The following is an 18,055-nucleotide window of genomic DNA, read 5'->3' on the forward strand; positions in this document are numbered from 1 at the left end:
ACCAGTAAACTAGGAATTACATTTTGCTCCCTTCAACCCAAAACATTCTGCTTTGAAGATGGCAATTTCTGGAGTACAACAAACCAAGTTCAGCAACCATTCAGTGACTTTGCAAGTCATAATGTACACTAGAGGAGGGATTCAGGAAAGCAGTAAACGAAAATGTTAAGTGAAGGTTTGTAGTGGGTCACTGCTGGCTTAAGTGTGTAGTTTGCAAGTAAGAGTGGCCTACATGATGGACCATGTTGAAACAGGCCTGGGAAGCTGCCATAAGTGGCTCCCAGTTCGTTCCCTCTCTCCCTCCCTCCCTCCGTGATGCATCCACTGCCAGTTCAAGGCCCAAACCATGAAGATTATATAGCATCAATATAATAAATTTTAAAAATCCAAATAAGAGTCACAGGACATTACACACCTCTTCCTTATTCTGGTCAATTATGCTCACTACAAGTATTCTACCAATTACTTGAATTTACATGGTATTTTGGGGAAGAGGTACATGTGGCATGTACTGTGACATAGATCAGATATCCCCATTGGTGGTGTTTGTGTGCTTCCTGTTTATCACACAATAATTTTCTTTGCGGCATATATAAGCAGACTTCATTCACAAATATGGACTATATGCAAGGAGGAACTCTAAAGATAATGTAATGCAGTGTAATAGAACCTTTGGTATCAAGATTACTCGGTCAGTGTAATATTCAGCAGAAAGGGCCCTAATATGAACCCATCACAATGCTATACTTGCCTCTTCTTCACTGCTCTTATCCTCTTTTTCTTTTTCATCTTCCTCCTCTTCTTCTGCTTCACTACTGGAGCTTTCCTCTTTCAACTCAGTCTTCCAGTTACTGGGAACAGTTCTGTTTTTACTGAATTCTAAGGCTTGATCAAAAGCTGGAAATGTAAATTAGGACTGAATGACAAGTTTGCCCCAATATTGAACATCAACTAACCAAAAATTGGGCCAGCTTGATAAAACACAAAGAGATGAGAAACAGGGACTGTTATTTAGCCCCTGGAACCAGACTTGAGCGCAGGCCATGAGCCTGTACACTCCCTTCCCCACCTGCTTCCCTGCAGGGAGAAAGTAATAAGTGCAGTGAGAGATCCCAGGATTTCCCTGACCCCAAGAAATAGATCTCATCTATATTCTGGAGGACTCCAGCCAACAGGTCACAGTGAGCACTTTGCTTTTGGAATTACAAGACATTTGTAGGTATACCTACTATTGCTAGATACCACTTTAGCATTTTCAAGGAGCCATTAACAGATCAGCCAGGAGCCATAGCCAAATATCTAGTACAATTATGTACATTTTATGTATCACAGAAGCACAACATGTCCATCAGCCATAGCTCATCTCTTACTATATTTTATGCTAATGATGATAGATATAACTGCATAATATTCCAAGTTAGACGTGGTCTCTCAATACAGCTTGTGACACAGTTGACCAAAAATGATTCAGTCTGTTCTGGATGTGGATATACAATCCCTAAAGGATCAGGTCTGCAGATTGGGGGCACTGTTAGGAATGAATATTCAAGTTATCTTCCGTGGCTCATAGCTACTTTAACCAACTTGGTTTGGAATACCAGCTCTGGTTGTTCTTAGGGGGAAATGGTATCTGGTCACACCCTGATAACATCCAGACTGGATTCAATATTCTTTATGTGGGGCTGCCTTTGAAGACTGTTCAGAAATGTCAGTTAGTTCAGAATAAATTAAAAATGGCACAACCATTAACTGGAACTAATGGAAGTATTTTGTTAGTACTCAAAGAGTTTCACACCCTATCAAGCTGACTATGCCCAATTTAAGGTACTAACTTTAAGCTATAAAGCTCTCATATGGCTTGGAATCTGGGCACCTGAAGGACTGCTTAGTCCCATACAATCCTACCTAATTATAAAGATCTTTTGCAGAGGCCTTGCTCAGAGGGCCTCTGTCTCCTGAAGTGAAGTAGGTGGCCTTTTCTGCAACTCCTTCCCCCATCCATTTGCCTAATGCTCTCTGTGATGGCTTTAGAGGTCAGCTGCAGTTTACATAGACTTATCCTGAGGTTTAAGCATCCCTGGATTTTATGTATTGCTGCTCTTTTTAGAAGATGCTATTTTTATCTTTAAAAGCTACTTTTCTTTCTTTTGTGTGGAGGCAGAGGGAAACAAGTATTTTGGGTGTAAATTAACTGAAGAAGAATGATATGAATTTATTGATCTGGTGATATGCATGGAAAACAAGAGTTTAGAGGGGGTATCTGGTTCAGGAATACATTTTTGGAGGTAGATTAATTAAAGGGAAATTGATTTGGGGTTCACATCCTTCCTCTATCTTGTACTGAGTTTGAGGCCTTAGGCAATTCACATGTCTCTCACTCTTCTACTGTTTTCCTTCTATTATTTGTCCCCAGCAGCTAGTATACTGCCTCTGTAGATAGAGATTTGAGTTAGATGTATTGACTGATAGAAGGAATTGCTGGAGGACAAGCTTTGGGTGGGTTGAACCAATGGAAAGTGTGATGAGAGTTGCTTAATGAGATGGTGAGGCTTGTGCCACCAAAAAGGAGAAGTGCTACAACTACTTCTGATATCTGATAGTATATACCACTAACTTCCAGCCAATTATAACTGAACTGGAAAAGCCTCTCTCTTCTTATTTCAAGGTTATTCTTACCCTGTTTTAATGCAGCATCGGGCTTTGGTGAAGAATCACTAATTTCTCGGACATCTTTCCTCGGCACTGAAGAACTATAAGAATAGTGATAAAGCAATTTTTTAAAAGTTTAAAAACACAAACATTTAAAAAATATTACACTTTGAGTGTGAGCTAATTTTAATAAAATAATTCCCTTTTTCTTATTATTAACTACTCATGGATCAAGAGTCCACTAGGAGAAGGTTCAGAGCTCAGTGGTAGAGCACATGCTTCACATGCAGAAGTGTTCAAGTTTAATCCTTGGCCTCTCCAGTCAAATAACCAGGTAGCAAGCAATGAGAAAGACTTCTGCCTACCCAAGGGAGCTGTTGCCAATCAGAACTGACAATACTGGACCAATGGTTTGACTCAGTATGAGGTTTTGCCATTATCTTAGTTTAGCAACTCAACAAGTATCAAGAAAGTACTGATATAGAAACTATAGATGTAAAACTTTAAGAAGTTATTTTATATGGCGCTACCAACTTCTGCTCATAGCGAGCAGAGGTTAAAATCTCTGACCTAGCACAAAGTCCAGAGTGGCTGTTCAGCAACCATCCATATGCTATACCCAGAACAGGATTAATACTGGATGGAAGATTTAATCTTATTCTCTTGTGAGCAGAAGGGAAATTCTGCTCACAGAATATGGGTAGTGGCCTGGTTATGTGTTTTTGTTATGTGTTTTTGACAGTTATGTGTATGTTTAGAATAGCATAGACTGTGAATGAGAGTCTCAGAGAGCTCAAGATTTTATAAATACAATGTAATGAAAATCTATTATAACTTCATATAGGAGACAAGACTAACATCTCCTTATTTCAACATTCTTAAAGGAAAGAAATCCTGCTCAAGTGATAAAGTGGCATAAATCAGTTCAGGAAGGGATCCACTGATTATACAAAATGGGAGGCAGTTGAAATAATCCTGTGTTGTCATGCCATACAATGATACACAACTATGTTACTGAATGCAAAAGCATCATTAAAAAATTAACTTACAGAACAAATCTGTTAAATTGCTGGCCTCTCATAGAGCATCACAAAACAGCAATGCACACTGTGCCCTTTTGATATGATCAGGGTGGGAATGAAGAACAGGATGTGTAATTAACTTGTATTTTCTGTTTCTCCCAGTAACCAGCATGTAGAAAACTGTTCTGTATCTGCCATCTCTATCAACCGTAGCTACATAATTCACAAAGATACTTGTGGATTTGTACTTTCTTTAGTTCAGAGATTTTAAGACTTTTTTAAAAAAAACCAAAATTGTATTTGCTTTCAATTCCTTTTCAAAAGTCTAAAAGCCTGTAGTCAATAATTAGACTGAGTATTTCCACTCACAATTTGCCATCCTTGAAAGAACGAACAAGAATATTATCCTTTTTCACTGTAATTTCATCACTACAGTCTGGACAAACCACCTGCATAAAAAAGAGAAGAAAATATGTAAAATCTCTCACAATGGTGTCATTTAGTTCTAGATTTTGTTAGAAATGCTTATTGTTCAGAATCTACAAAATTCAGTTGCCAGGAATGACCACACCTGTTTTACCAAGACCCCCTAATATCTGTCCTCAGCAAACTGCAGAAGAATCACAGGGAGAGGGGGCTCTTCCATGGGTGCTACACATGAAAAGGAAGACTCTGTCCCTCGCCAAACCTTCTAGCATTTGCAGATAGCTCAGGAGAGGTGAGAGATTGGCCTCTAATTTTCCAATGGATTTCCAAAAGCAGAAGCAACAAGAAAATTTTAAGTCCGCAGCTAAGACCCATTCGTGCACATGGAAATTGTGGGGGGGGGGGAGTTTATCTTCACTTTGAGGTTTAGAGAAGGAAAAATGAAGCAGAAGTCCCTCAAATGGCTTATCCCTCCCCCTATATCTAGTACAAAGTGAAAGAAGAAGGAAGGCTCTTGTCTCTTCTGCTTCTCCAAAGGTCAGAACAAACTTCCACAATCATTTCTTTATTTGCAATTCTCTGTATGTGCAATAGGACTCAGGAGAGGGATCAGTGGCAACCATAAATAGCGGCTGGTTAGTGAGCTATGCCAAAATTTATGGATCCCTCTTCATATCTTATCTCAGCAAGAGTTTAAACTGCTAAGCATCTTCAGCAATATATAATTTACTGCAATATAATACCAATTGAACCAACAGTTAAAATTACCTTGTCTATTTAAAATTTAAAAGTGCCTTGTTTCTAAGATGTTGATTTGCCCACCTGCAGCTTTCAGTCATCTTATTATTCCATTCTACTAAGTTGAAAGAGTCATCTATTAGAAGTCCGACCCTTGTGACCCTCCTAGAACAATCAAATAACCTTTGGTACTTCTACCGTGTAAATAAAATAGAATGAGCTTTTATAATAGGACTATTTTTCTGGAACTCAATACTTTCCCAACTATTATTTGAAGCCCAGCAAAGACTTTTTTAAATGGAGTCTACACTTTTTTTTTTGAGAGTAGGCTTCTGGGGATTGTAGTCTCGTGCAGAACTGCACGGGACTACAATCCCCAGAAGCCCGTGTGTCTCCCAGCAGCTTCATGGGCATCCAAGGGGGAAGTTCGTCACTCCCCAACCACCTCCCACAAACTCACGAACACCACTGTGCCACCAAGCCACCGCTGCACCAGTGCTGGGTGGCCAGTGAAAGGGCTCCTACCACCAGTAGGCTCCCCAGGGCACTTTCCTCATGCTCTAATTTCTCCAGGTGGTGGGGCCTGGGAATTCTGATGTTGGAATTTCCAGGTTTCCAACTTGCACAGGTCTAGAATCTGGTGACCAGATTATGATTGCTACCTGTGGGTACTGACCACTCAAGATAACAGCAGGAAAGAAATTCTGTTTAGCCCTTGCCTGCTGCTCTTTCTCCTCCCTGAGCAATGTTTTCCAAGTCCGAAAGAAAAATACAGACTGATCTTATGTGGTGCCTTTCCTCCATTCTCCATTAATGCTATGCTTGCTGCAACATAACAACTAAGGACAAGAAGAGTCCTGCTGGAAGAGTCCATCTAGTACATCCTGTTTCTAAGTGGTCAATCAGAGACTTCTGGGAAGTCCATAAGCAGGACATGAGGTCCACACCCAGTTTGAACATGAAGATTCTGTCAATTTACTTCATGACATAAGACAGGAGCAATGTAGTAGATTAGGATACTGCCCTTTCGAATTGTGTTATTGACCTATGCAGCTGGACCAATAGCAAGGTGGAAAGAAAATAAGAGGAGTAATCAAGTAGCTCAAAAGAACAAAAATGAGTATCCATTTTACGTAAAAATGTAACCAAATATACATGATCTTTACACTTCCAGTGCCTCCTCTTAATGGCTGTTTTAATCAATATATGTGTGCAATAATACAGAAGTGAAGTTACTCCCATATATGCACAAACAGATATATGCAGATAGCAAATGACAGCCAGAGCAACCAAACTGGGATATAGAGGAACTGCTTCTGGCACAGAGAGGCTGCTCTGAGCCCAGCCAGGTTGCTGTGGAGCAGTGGAGTACACAGTCAGTGTGGGGTGGGGGACATTTCTGTTGCTCTCCCCTCTAAAAAAAAAAAGTTCCGAGGGCTGCAGGACCCTCAGGGACACAGTTTGAAGGCAAAAAGCACCTATAGGGATGGTAAAAAGCAATGAAAATCCCTCTCCTCACATGTGTTCTACAACACTCTTGCTAAGCTCAGAGCAGCTTCTCTGCTGTATCTCGATTTGGCTATCCTGGATGTCAGCCAGGCTTTTGCTATATATTCTGAGTTTGTGACAATTGAGACTTTTGAGTTACACATCTAAAAGTGCATTAAATGATTTCCAGGGATATTATTTGTTTTATCGAAATAAAACTTTGAAATAGTGCAAAAATAAAGCACTTACCAAGGCTGGAAACCAGAGATTTTTCTTTTTATCCACATTAACATAGTCTACGCATACAACTTTTCCTAACAATTCATCAGTTTGTTTCCTGTCATCTTCATCTTCATCACTTGAGGATGAGGAAGATTCTTCCTCTGGGCTAAAAAAAAGAAAGAGATGTAAATTAAATTTTACTATATTGTTTAGAATTCTAAATAAGTTACAATGATTTTAAAGTAATACTTTGAAGCATGGACAATATTTATTTGAAATGGCTATTGGAGGGATTCTCAAACTTGGGTCTCCAGATGTTGTTGGACTACAACTCCCATCATCCCCAGCTATGATGGCCAAAGACATTGTGGCTAGGGGTGATGGGAGTTGCAGTCCAATAACATCTGGGAACCCAAGTCTGAGATTCCCAGGGATACTGAATTCAAGAGAAAGCTTCTTTCTAGAAATATAGAATATAGTGAATATACTGTATTGTATCTGAATCCAAGACTAGGTTTTTTCCATGTTCTTTAAAGTTAGAAATCAGGGGGTTGCCTTCGGCTAGTGCGCCAGCTGCGTCCCTTTCTCGAGAAGGCAGATCTGGCCACAGTTACCCATGCCTTAGTCACGTCAAGGCTGGATTACTGTAACGCGCTCTACGAGGGGCTGCCCTTGAAGAACATCCGGAAACTGCAGCTAGTGCAAAACACGGCAGCTAGGGTCTTATCCGGAGCTGCCCGGTGGGAGCACATCACACCCATTTTGAAAGAGCTGCTCTGGCTACCAGTTTGTTTCCTGGTCCAATTCAAGGTGCTGGTTTTGACCTTTAAAGCCCTAAATGGTTTGGGCCCGGGATACCTGAGGGACCGCCTGTTTCCAAGGGTTGATGCCTGCTTGACAAGGTCATCTGAGGGGGCTCTGCTCCGGGTACCGACAATGAGTGAGGCTCGGTTGTCGTGCACGCGGGACAGGGCTTTCTCTGTTGCTGCCCCCAGACTCTGGAATGCTCTCCCAGGGGCTATTCGCTCCTTGGTCTCCATCACAGCTTTTAGAAAAAGTGTAAAATCTTGGCTTTTTGCCAGGCATTTATTTGATTCTCTGCTGCTGCTCTTTATAGTTTTTATTGCCTTTATGCTTTTGTTTTAAATTTTTAAATCAGATTTGTTTAATATTTTTCCCCACTTAATATTTTAATTGTGTCTTTTTTACCATCTTGTGTTAAAATTTTTCTTTTTTTTGCTGTAAACTGCCTTGGGATTGCTTTAATGAAAGGCGGTATATAAATTTAACAATATATAAATAAATAAACTCAGAGTCCTGATCCTTTTAGGTAAATACAGGTATAGCCTGCATTTAGCCTCTACATTTTAAGGGGTATGTGCGTCTTAAATTCAGAATAGTCTTCTATTTGGGTAAATATGGGTAGGAATGTGCACCGGACCGGTCCGGGGCCATTGCAGAGGCCTCCAAACCGGTCTGGATTGGGGCCGGTCCGGCGGGGGGACATGTAGCTTTGAGGGTGGGGGAGTAGTACTCACCCCTCCTGCCGATTTCCCTCCTCCGGCGCACAACTTTGTAGCAAAGATTTTGGGGCGGCAGCGTTCCTCCCTGCCGCCCCTGCCCCCGTCGTTGCCCATCAAAAGCTGAAGTTGAGAGCATGCATGCGCCTGTCGCAGCACAGGCACGTATGCCGCCGTGCGCACGCAACATGTTATGTGTGCGGCGCGCACGCGGTGGTGGTGATGGGTGCGCGTGCCACGACGGGCACATGCGTGGTCTCAACTTCCGCTTTTGATGGGCAACGATGGGGGCAGGGGCGGCAGGAAGGAATGCTGCCGCCCCCAAACCTTTGCTATAAAGTCGTGCGCCGGAGGGGGAAAAGCAGCGGGAGGGGTGAGTACTACTACCCCGCCCTTAAAGCTATATGCCCCCCAGTGCTGGACCACGCCTCCGTGGTTCCGTGCACATCCCTAAATATGGGTACATACTATAAAATATGATGATGCTGTCATACAGTAATGGGGAGGAGAGCTGGTCTTGTGGTAGCAAGCATAACTTGTCGCCTTAGCTAAGCAGGGTCTGCCCTGGTTGAATATGAAAAGGAGACTTGATGTGCGAGCACTGTAAGATATTCCCCTTAAGGGATGGAGCTGCTCTGGGAAGAGCATCTAGGGTCCAAGTTCCCTCCCTGGCATCTCCCAGATAGGGCTGAGAGAGATTCCTGCCTGCAACGAAGCTGCTGCCAGTCTGTATAGATAATACTGAGCTAGATGGATCGATGGTCTGACTCAATATATGGCAGCTTCCTATGTTCCTATAAGGCAGTTTGGCCAAAGTATTTACAATCTACAGCAGCCTCATATGACTTGGACAGCTGACCTACAGGAGCAGGTGGAAAGACTTTAGCTGTGGTCATCAGGAGGGTAAGGCTGGATATAGATAAAGAGGAAACTCTGCAGTCAAAACATCTTGTGTGACGAAGAAGTTTCAACCCTGAATGAAGAGCTTAAGCCCTTCAATCACATGAGGATAGAAATGCTAGTGAGGTGAATTAACTTCTGTTTTCAAACCCTTTGCTGCACTGCAGTCAAATAAGAAGAGACTTTAGGGATGGAACTCTTCTAAGAAAGCACCATACTAATTTAATTTAAATACATTTCAAATGTCACAGTTCTCCACCTTTCTCTTATTACCTATAAATACAATTATTATTACCTATAAATACAATTATTTCATTAGATTAAGCAATCAATGGGGAACCTCACAACAGTCTCCAGGAGAACATGAAGTAGTTATTTATAGTAATCAACTATGCAATGGTAAGCATATGTACTGTGGAGTAATCTTAACTTATCATTTGTCCATTCTGTTTTCCTCCACTGTCTCTGGCAAGTTTTAACTAGGAACGTGTGGAACTTTTTTTGGCGAAATGTTTCGACTCGAAACAGGCCGTTTCATGCTCGAAACAGAACACTCTAAAAATAAAGGGCCTGTTTCAAGCTCAGAACAGAACAACCACATTTCAATCTGAACATTTCAACATTCTGAGCGCCATCTTGGATGCCTGTTTATATCTTGTTGATTCTTTTTCTGGCACTGGCCTCTGACTGGCTTGCAATCTTCTTGCTTCTTAATTGGCTTGTTCTCATACAAGTCAAGTGTTGTCATGGGCAATCGTGCCCTCATTGGCCGTGGGGGAGGAAGAAGGAGAGAGTTCCAAAATGTACCCTGTTTCCCTGAAAGTAAGACCTACCCCAAAAGTAAGACCTAGCAGTAATTTCTGATGTACCGCTAATTGCCCTAGTGCATTTTTGGGGGCTAAAATTAATATAAGACACTGTCTTATTTTCGGGGAAACACGGTATTTAAGGGGACTGGGCAGAGAGAGCCCATTCTTGAAGATGAGGATACATCAGAGGAAGGATGGGCCACTGTGTGAAACAGGATGCTGGACTAGATGGGCCTTGGGCATGATCCAGCAGGGCTGCTCTTATGTTCTTAAGGATAAGAGACTGCAGCAGAGAGCAGAGCAGACTGGTGGTGACGGCCTGTGGCCTGCCTTGCCCAGTGGAGAGAGAGACAGAGAGTGCCTGCTGGCTTCAATCTCTCTCTCTCTCTCTCCCCGCCTGCCGCCTTCTTGCAGTACCAACAAACTGTACTCCACCACACACTTTTTTAATTGTACAAGCAGCCCCAGTGGCTTTAATTAAGTGCTGCTGTGGATTTCTTCTTCTTCTGAGGATTTCTTCTTCTTGAAGACAGCGCCCAGTGGCTTTAATAACTGGGGTGCTGTGCTGACTGATTTTTATTTTGCAGTCCCAAGCTGCACCTTTGGTGCTGCTGTATGCCTGGATTGAGTTCTTTTTTCTTTTCTTTTTTGGTAGGCTGTTGTGTTCTGTGACTTTTGTCTGGTGCTCAGCCTGCCAAGCTCTCTCCGTTTCCTTGGTGTTTTTTTGGTCCCCCAGCACCGGCTTTTTCTTTTTGATTTTTTGGGTGGGTTGATTTTCTGGGTGGGCCCACCTGCACCTGGCGCCTACCTGCTCTATCTTCGGCAGTTGAGTCCCAGTGTCTATTTGGCCTGAGTGCCTCAGAGAGCAGCAGAACACACCAGAAGGCAAGCCCCCGCCCCCTACTCTTGGTCAGGTTATAGTTCTCCTTTTAATAGGGCCTAGTTTGGGGAAGGATTTAGGTAGTAGGCACTAGGACTCTAGGCAGGAGGGGTGGGTTAGCAGAGCTCACAGTAATCTCCTTTCCTTTCCCTTCCCTTCAACATAGCCCATGGTTGATAGCTCCACTGCGCACATCGCCTGCTTCTTTATTTGGGAAGTATTAAATTTTTCTAGCTACTATGTGTGCACTACAGTGCTATAGCTAGCACTGTGTGTGGTGCACACAGCATAAACAGACCACCGCCCAACCCCACACCCCTTTTTAAAATAATCGCCTTAAAGGCTCTATTTATCCCCTCTGATCAGATTTAGGGCTTGAATTTTTTTTTAAAACCAAGATGTCCAGGAGCGTGGAAGGCAGCGGGAGGAGTGATGCTGATTGTGGTGGATGATGGCAAAAGGGGCCTACTCCTCAAATTGGCCGCAGTGCTGTGCCTGCACACAAGCTCACCTTTCTGGAGGAGCGTGGTCCTCCAGTGCAGTTGCTGGTGGCAGGTGAGTTAGAATTAGCGGGGAGGTCCTAGCCTGTCAGGGAAGACGCTCTTCCTCTGACAGCAGAGGAGGAGCTTGTGTCAGCTGCTAGACCAGCCAGAACAGTCTTACCATTCTCCCCAATCCTCCCTGACAGTGCGACACCCCCAGCACCCTGGCTGAGACTGAGGAAGAGCAGAAGGGACTCATTTTGCTTCCTGGACCTTCTCATCCCTGGATGGAGGATAGGGATGTGCATGAACCAGTTGGGAGGCCCTTTTACGGGCCTCTGAACCAGTTTGAACATCAGGTGGTTCGGTTGGTTCAAAAGGACAGGGGAGGGTGCTCTTACCCCTCCCATCGCATTTCTCCTGCCGGCGCTGCCTTTTAAAACATCCAACAGGGCAGCAACATATCTCTTTGCCGCCCCGGTGCCTTCTCGGACTGGAAGTGGCTGGTGCGCGTGCGCACATCATGCACACACACACTTCCTGTCTGAGGAGGCACCGGGACGGCAAAGAGGTACACAGCTGCCCTCCTGGACCGTTTTAAAAGACAGAACCACCGGGGGAAATGTGGTGGGAGGGATAAGAGGACCCTCCCCCATCCTTAAGGATATCCCTCCCTCCCCACTCGGGGTGTGCAAACCAGTTCAAATCCAAACCACTTCAATATCAAACCGATTTGGTTCAAAGGTTCGGGGTCACAACTCCCGGTTTGGCTCAACCCTGGAACAAACATCCGTCTCCCACCCACACCAACTCTGGGGTTAGTCAAACATTTTTATTTTTTCTTCTTATTAAATTACCCCCTCTGGGGGGCTTCTCCAAGGTGGTGGTGGGGGATGGGGACTGCTAAAGTCCCCCTCCCACTGCCTTCCTTCTTTTTTTGTAAAAATTGCCTGGTTCAAGTGCCTTCAGTGCTTTCCGGGCCTATTCACCAGCGTGGCAGCTATTTTGGAGGCTCCCATCCTTGCACAGTGGGACCCTGAGTAGCCTGGTGACCCAGCCACACAGTGTCCCACTGCGCAGGTGCTCCAGAATGGCTGCTGCGCTGGGGAATAGGCCCGGAAAGTGCCAAAGATGCCTGAACTGGGTGATTTTTACCAAGAAGAAGGCAGGTGGGGGGAGGGGGAATCTCCACAGACCCACCACCACTTCCTTGGAGAAGCCCCCCTGAAGGGATAAGTTTAAAAGAACAAAGAAAAAAGAAATCCCAAAAAATGTTCGACAGACCCCCCGCCCCCTAACTAGTGTGTGTGTGTGTGTGTGTGTGTGTGTGTGTGTGTGTGTTCAAAGGGGGCCAAAAACAAACTGGCCCACTGTGGTTCAGGTTTGGTCTGGAACCGGGCCAGGTGGTTTTGTGCACATCCCTACACCAGAACTTTCAAACCAGCAGGCGCCAGTTCCATGCACACCTCTAACAGAGGGCACTGGTGGTGGTGGCCCCCAGAAGGAACCAGCAGCCCAAGTACCACCACCATTCAAATGAGGCCATACCGGCTCCAAAGGTAGCATGGTGTGGGACCACTTTGAGCTTTGCCGTGGTGACTCAACCCATACTGTCTGCACCCACTGCAGGCATAGGTCAGCAGGGAGAAGGACCCTAAATATTTTCGGATGTCGAAGATGCTGAAGCATCTGCAATGACGTCACTCAAGGTGCCCTGGTCCTGCTGGCAGCAATAGGCCTGGTGTGACTTCAGATAGCAGCAAGGCACCTGCTCGTGCTCTCAAGCAGAGGAAGTTGCCTGTGCAGTGGGTGCAGTCAGTGAGCAAGTGGTCTGGTCACCCAGAGCCTCATCTCATCACCCGGGCCACTGGGGAGATGGTTGCTTTGGATGACCAGCCATTCCTAGTGGTGGAGAATGCTGGCTTCTGCCGGCTGCTTGCCCCAGATTACAAGATCATCTCACGCACCACATTCAGCAGGCAGGTGGTGCCCTCCCTGTACTGTGCATGCAGGGAGGCTGTGTTGTGGCTGCTGTATTCAGCAGCAACTGACACAAGCGTACACTTCACTGCCAATCTGTGGATTAGCAGCAGTGGGCTGAATGCTTCTTTCCTGTCCCTCATGGTGCACTGGTGGGGCAGAAGAGTGAGGGGACATCTGCAGCTGGTGGCATGGCCAGCCCCTTCCATACAGCAGAGAACAAGTGGGCTCTGCTGCATGTGGAGATGGGGACACTAACCACATGGCAGATGAGCTGTAGGTGGCCATGGGTTGCCAGGTGCAGGGATGGCTTCACCAAGTGACCATGATGATTGACAATGGTCTGAACATAGTGAAGGCAATCGAGCAGCTTCATTTTGTGTCCACCCATTTTGTGGCACACACTCTGAACCTGGTCATGAGGGATGCGCTTGGCCTTTCTGGGACTGCAGCCAGGCAAGGCATCTCTGCTGAAGGCACTGAGTGCCAATCTGCTGCTGCCATAGCTGCTCTCATGGAGAAGTGCCACAGGATCACAGCTTATTTCCACCAAAGTAAGTGAAAAGGATAGGTGGATGCTCAAGGAGAGGCAGCTTGAGCTTGGTCTACTGGAACACCTGATCCCTCAGAATGTTCCAACCCGGTGGAACTCCACCTTTCTCTTGCTCCAGCACCTGCAGGATCAAGAGCTGGCGATCCATGACTTGGCAAGTAGGTGTGGTTTGGAAGTGTGCAACCTTTCCACCCAGGACTGGGCACTCATTTCTGAGGTTGTCTTGACACTCAAGCAATTCTTTGTTGCCACAAACAGCTGGTTCTCTCCTCAAAAAGATGATGGGTGAGCTCCAGTCCATGCTGAACACTGAGGGAACAATCACCTTGGCAGGTCAGCTGAGGACTTGAGTGGTGGATCAGCTCAGGATATCCTTGGGTCCATCAGCAGAGCATGTGGCCCAAGGATGAAGGGCAAAGCTGTCACCCCTGACAAACTACCCAGGTGGAGGGACCTCCTGCTTGAAGAGGTTAGGTGGAAGAGGAGATTGGGGAACAACCAGGAGGAGGGTGCTGGAGTGCCTACTACTAGTGCACAGTCTACCACTAGCAGCAGCATCACCACTGCTTCCTGGTCCAGCAGCATGGTGTCTCTGGTAGGGCAAAGGACATCGCTAGATCTGCCTCAGTGTTCCCAGTGGTTCGCAGAGGGCTTCCTTGGCACCTTGGAGGAGCCCACAGAGCCCTGCAGAAGTGCTGAGCAGTGAGTTTTGCAGTACCTGCCAGAGCTGATGGCAGGCTGGGAGATGGAAGTGATCCAGTTTTGGGCAATGTATCGCCAAGTCTGGCCAGGCTTGGCGACAGTTGCCGGACAGTTCCTCTTGTGCTTGCCAAGCAGCATCCAGAGTGAGAGGGTATTCTCCATAGCTGGGGATACGGTGACACCCCATCACTCACACATGGAGACTGGCTAGGTGGAGCTGCTGGTCTTCCTGAAGGCTAACCTCCCTCTGTTGGGCTATCCAGAGCTGGCCATGGAGGGTAGGGATGTGCACGGAACAGACAGGGGGTGGTGGCTTTAAGGGTGGACGAGGAGGATGCACTCCACCCCCCACACGTTTCCCCTGCTGGTGCGCGATTCTCTAAAAGCCCATCAGGGAGGGGGATTAAGTTGCGGAGGGGGGTAGTGCATCCTCCCCCATCCTTAAAGCCATCCCCCACGCCATCAAACCTTCGAGCTGGACAGGGTTCAAACCAGTCTGGAGACCTTTAAAAGGGCCTCCGAACCAGTTCATGCTCATACCTAATGGAGGGTGAGTGACACACAGTCACTACCACCCACTGCAACATCACTGGCAGCTCACCCCACCCTGGCCAACCTCAAAACCAGATGCATCAATCTGCTCATTAGTGCTGCTGACACACACAGACACACACACACACACCCCACCGCCATGGCCCATGATGTGATGGACTGGTGCCCTGGCCCATGTGTCAGGCTGTCAGCTGGGACACAGCACCTATCTGAGGCCATGGTGTCATCCAGGCACAGGCAGGCGTGTTACGGAATATTTGTTGGAGAAGCTTTGTTTCTTGTCAGACCATTGGTCCATCTAGCTCAGTATTATCTCAAGTACCCATTGAGTCTTCAGACAGCTGAGCTTGAGGCTGAGCTGAGCTGCCCAGGCTATGACTGCTCTGTCCTTCTGTCTCTCTGTGGCTGGCAAGATGGAAAGGATTCAATTTTGTGGTTTTCTTTTCTCAGCATATAATATACTATGCTATTGCTTCTGTAACTATCTGATTTTGCTGGATCTCAGTTTGACAAAGGCAGAACGTAGGTGCCTGCCTTCTTTGAGCTGTGGTTTGTTTCATTTGTGAGATAGTGTTATGGTGAGAAATGGACAGTGTCAGCTCTTTGCTAACTGAGCAAAGAAGAACCTTTAAAAAGTGGTGATTCTTTATTTAGCAGGGGGAGAGCAACTGGCCCTATCCATTCCCAGCACAGCATCCCTCCAGTGGATGTTGCAGATGTGTAACATATATTTCTTTTTTAGAGTGTGAGATCCATGGGGACAGGGAGCCATTTTATTTATTTATTTAAACGGCTTTGGGAACTTTTGTTGAAAAGCGGTATATAAATATTTGTCAAATGTGTGTGTGTGTGTGTGTGTGTGTGTGTAATATTTATTGGTGATTGCTGTGATGAGCTCCTTGTGTGGCCTTGAGATTAACTTGGGTTCACTCATTGCTTTGGTCTGGTCTGCAATATGTATTGCAAGGTGTACTCAGTCAAAATGTGTCTCAAGTTGCTCTTGTCGAGCTTTTATGTCTATGTTTGTTGCTAAGGGTACTGCTGTGGCAGCTGTTGTGATGCTAGGAAGTAACATAAGTAATCATAATTATGTGTGAGAAAGAAACTTGATGACGTTACTGCAGAGCAGGCACTGTGGCTGGCAGTGGATTCTGGGTCAGTTATTCTTTATTGGTTATTTTTTGGACTGTGTCTGAAATGTGTGTTCTGTGTTGGGAGGGACAGATTCCCTTTCACTGTGTGCTTTTGTAGGGTTTTTTTTTCAAGGCAGCGTTGCAAAATGTATTACAAATTGCAATGCAAAACTTGTGTATGCACTCTATGAGTGCAGTTTGTTCTGACCACAGGGAACAATGGGGAATTTGAAACACCCCATTGTTCCTCATGAGTAGCTCCTAGGGACACCAAAGTGAGTTGGGTGGTAGGGCATGATGGGTGCTACTTACCACCCAACCCACAAAGGAAATGGGCAAGCGGGCAATTTTTAACCTTTCCCCCAAACAATCCTCGAAATAAAACTCAAAATCCATTTTGTGCAGATCCCTCATTTTAACTGTCCCCTAAGATATGTTGGCAGGCCCTGATCAGAGACTATTATAGCTATGATGGGGATGGAGAGCAGAATATCTCAATATCCTGCTGGCCTTTCAAAAGACTTGACATACACATCTACCATGCAAGCATTTGAGGGTATTTGACAACAGAGATGAGTAATTGGATATCTCTGTAGGAATGTATTAATGTGCATGCAGGAAAGGTTCAGTTTTATTCCCAAAGCTATGCAGTCCTCATTTACAATGCTGATGTAAACAAAGACAAACCAGAAATTTCTGTTAATTTCAAGCTCTGTTAAGGCCTAGTAGGGAAAATCATTTTGTCTACAAATGAGAGAAGAGTACAGATGAAACAACACTTTTAAGCTATTAACAGAAGATGAGTGTTGGATAAAACCCATTATCTAAGTGGTGCTATTCATGTTATACTTGGCTAGGCTATTCCAGTGTCAGCATTTCTTGAGCACGTTGCACAATCATTGTTTATATTTTTCCTCAAATAGTGTTTTGCTACATTAAAGTACTATGCAATGTTAAATTTAAAAAACTCAAAAAAGGGGGGCAGCACCCAGACTAAGTTAGTCATCACTAACTTATCTCATTGATTTCAATGACACTTACACAGCTAGTCTGGATACCGCCCAGTGTGTGTGCATGTGTGCATGATGTAAGAAACCACACTGGTAAAAGTAAAGCATATTTCATTAATGCAATTTCCATGCTTTATCTTTAAAAAGCACATTTGGAGCACAGCATCTCATCAGTTTTATGTTACCTTTGCTTTTCTCCCCCACCAATAACTACACCTCTAACACAGAACAAGTTGGAAGTGTCTATATCTATAGCCACCTCTGTTATTTCCAGAGGGTTGCCATGTGCTCAAACCACTAAGAATGCAAGATAGTGCAACCAGAACATATTTTAAAGGACTAACTAATCCAGTTTCTAGCTCTAGATGTTGCAACATAAAAACCTTGTGCAAGGCAAGCATAGCCTTGTTATACAAACTGTTAAATACAAGGGAAAACTTGCATTTGCACTTGAAGTTCAAGATCATGGGGCAAACTTCGTAACATAAGAAACCAGAGTCACCCAGTGGAATTAATTTAATTCTTTAAACATGCCTAATTAATTTATGGAATTTGTTTCCACAAGATGTAGTGATGGGCACGGGCTTAGATAGCTTTAAAATTTAGATGAATTCACATGGCGAATATGTTTGCCATGAACCGACATGGAACCTGAAGGTGCAGAGGCAGAATGCCATTGAATACCAGCTGCTGGGGGACAAACAACATGGGAGGGTTGTTGCCGTTATGCTTGCCTGTAGGCTTCCCAGATTCATCTAGCCTAGCGGACCACTTTTGGAAACAGGATGCTTGACTGGGATGACCTTTGGACTGATGCAACTGGAGTCTTCTTATGTAGCAGAACCTGATAACCAGGCAAATAGCCACCTTTCAAAGTGGTGGCTGTGTTATATTTAGTGAGGGAGAGCAACTGTCCATATTCAATCCACAACATAGCATCCTTTCCAGTGGCTGTTGCTAGTGTTTATTTTGCATTTTGATGGTGAGCC

General features: G+C 45.0%; 1 protein-coding gene across 3 annotated transcripts in view; it reads right to left on the reverse strand.

The window, feature by feature from the left end:
* Window positions 1–18,055, reverse strand: part of ARID4B (AT-rich interaction domain 4B) — a 198,303-nt gene that overhangs the window by 80,324 nt on the left and 99,924 nt on the right. For 2 of the 3 annotated variants that reach the window (XM_053299573.1, XM_053299591.1), the window contains exons 8-11: window positions 6,573–6,711; window positions 4,041–4,120; window positions 2,677–2,750; window positions 752–897 (exon numbers count right to left, since the gene is read on the reverse strand). In XM_053299573.1, the coding sequence (XP_053155548.1) occupies window positions 752–897; window positions 2,677–2,750; window positions 4,041–4,120; window positions 6,573–6,711 (439 nt within the window). Of the gene's footprint in view, window positions 1–747; window positions 898–2,676; window positions 2,751–4,040; window positions 4,121–6,572; window positions 6,712–18,055 lie in introns of all 3 variants that reach the window. The other variant, XM_053299581.1, reaches the window with a different exon arrangement.

This window comes from Hemicordylus capensis, chromosome 1 (genome assembly GCF_027244095.1).
Source record: "Hemicordylus capensis ecotype Gifberg chromosome 1, rHemCap1.1.pri, whole genome shotgun sequence".
Lineage (NCBI taxonomy): Eukaryota > Metazoa > Chordata > Lepidosauria > Squamata > Cordylidae > Hemicordylus > Hemicordylus capensis.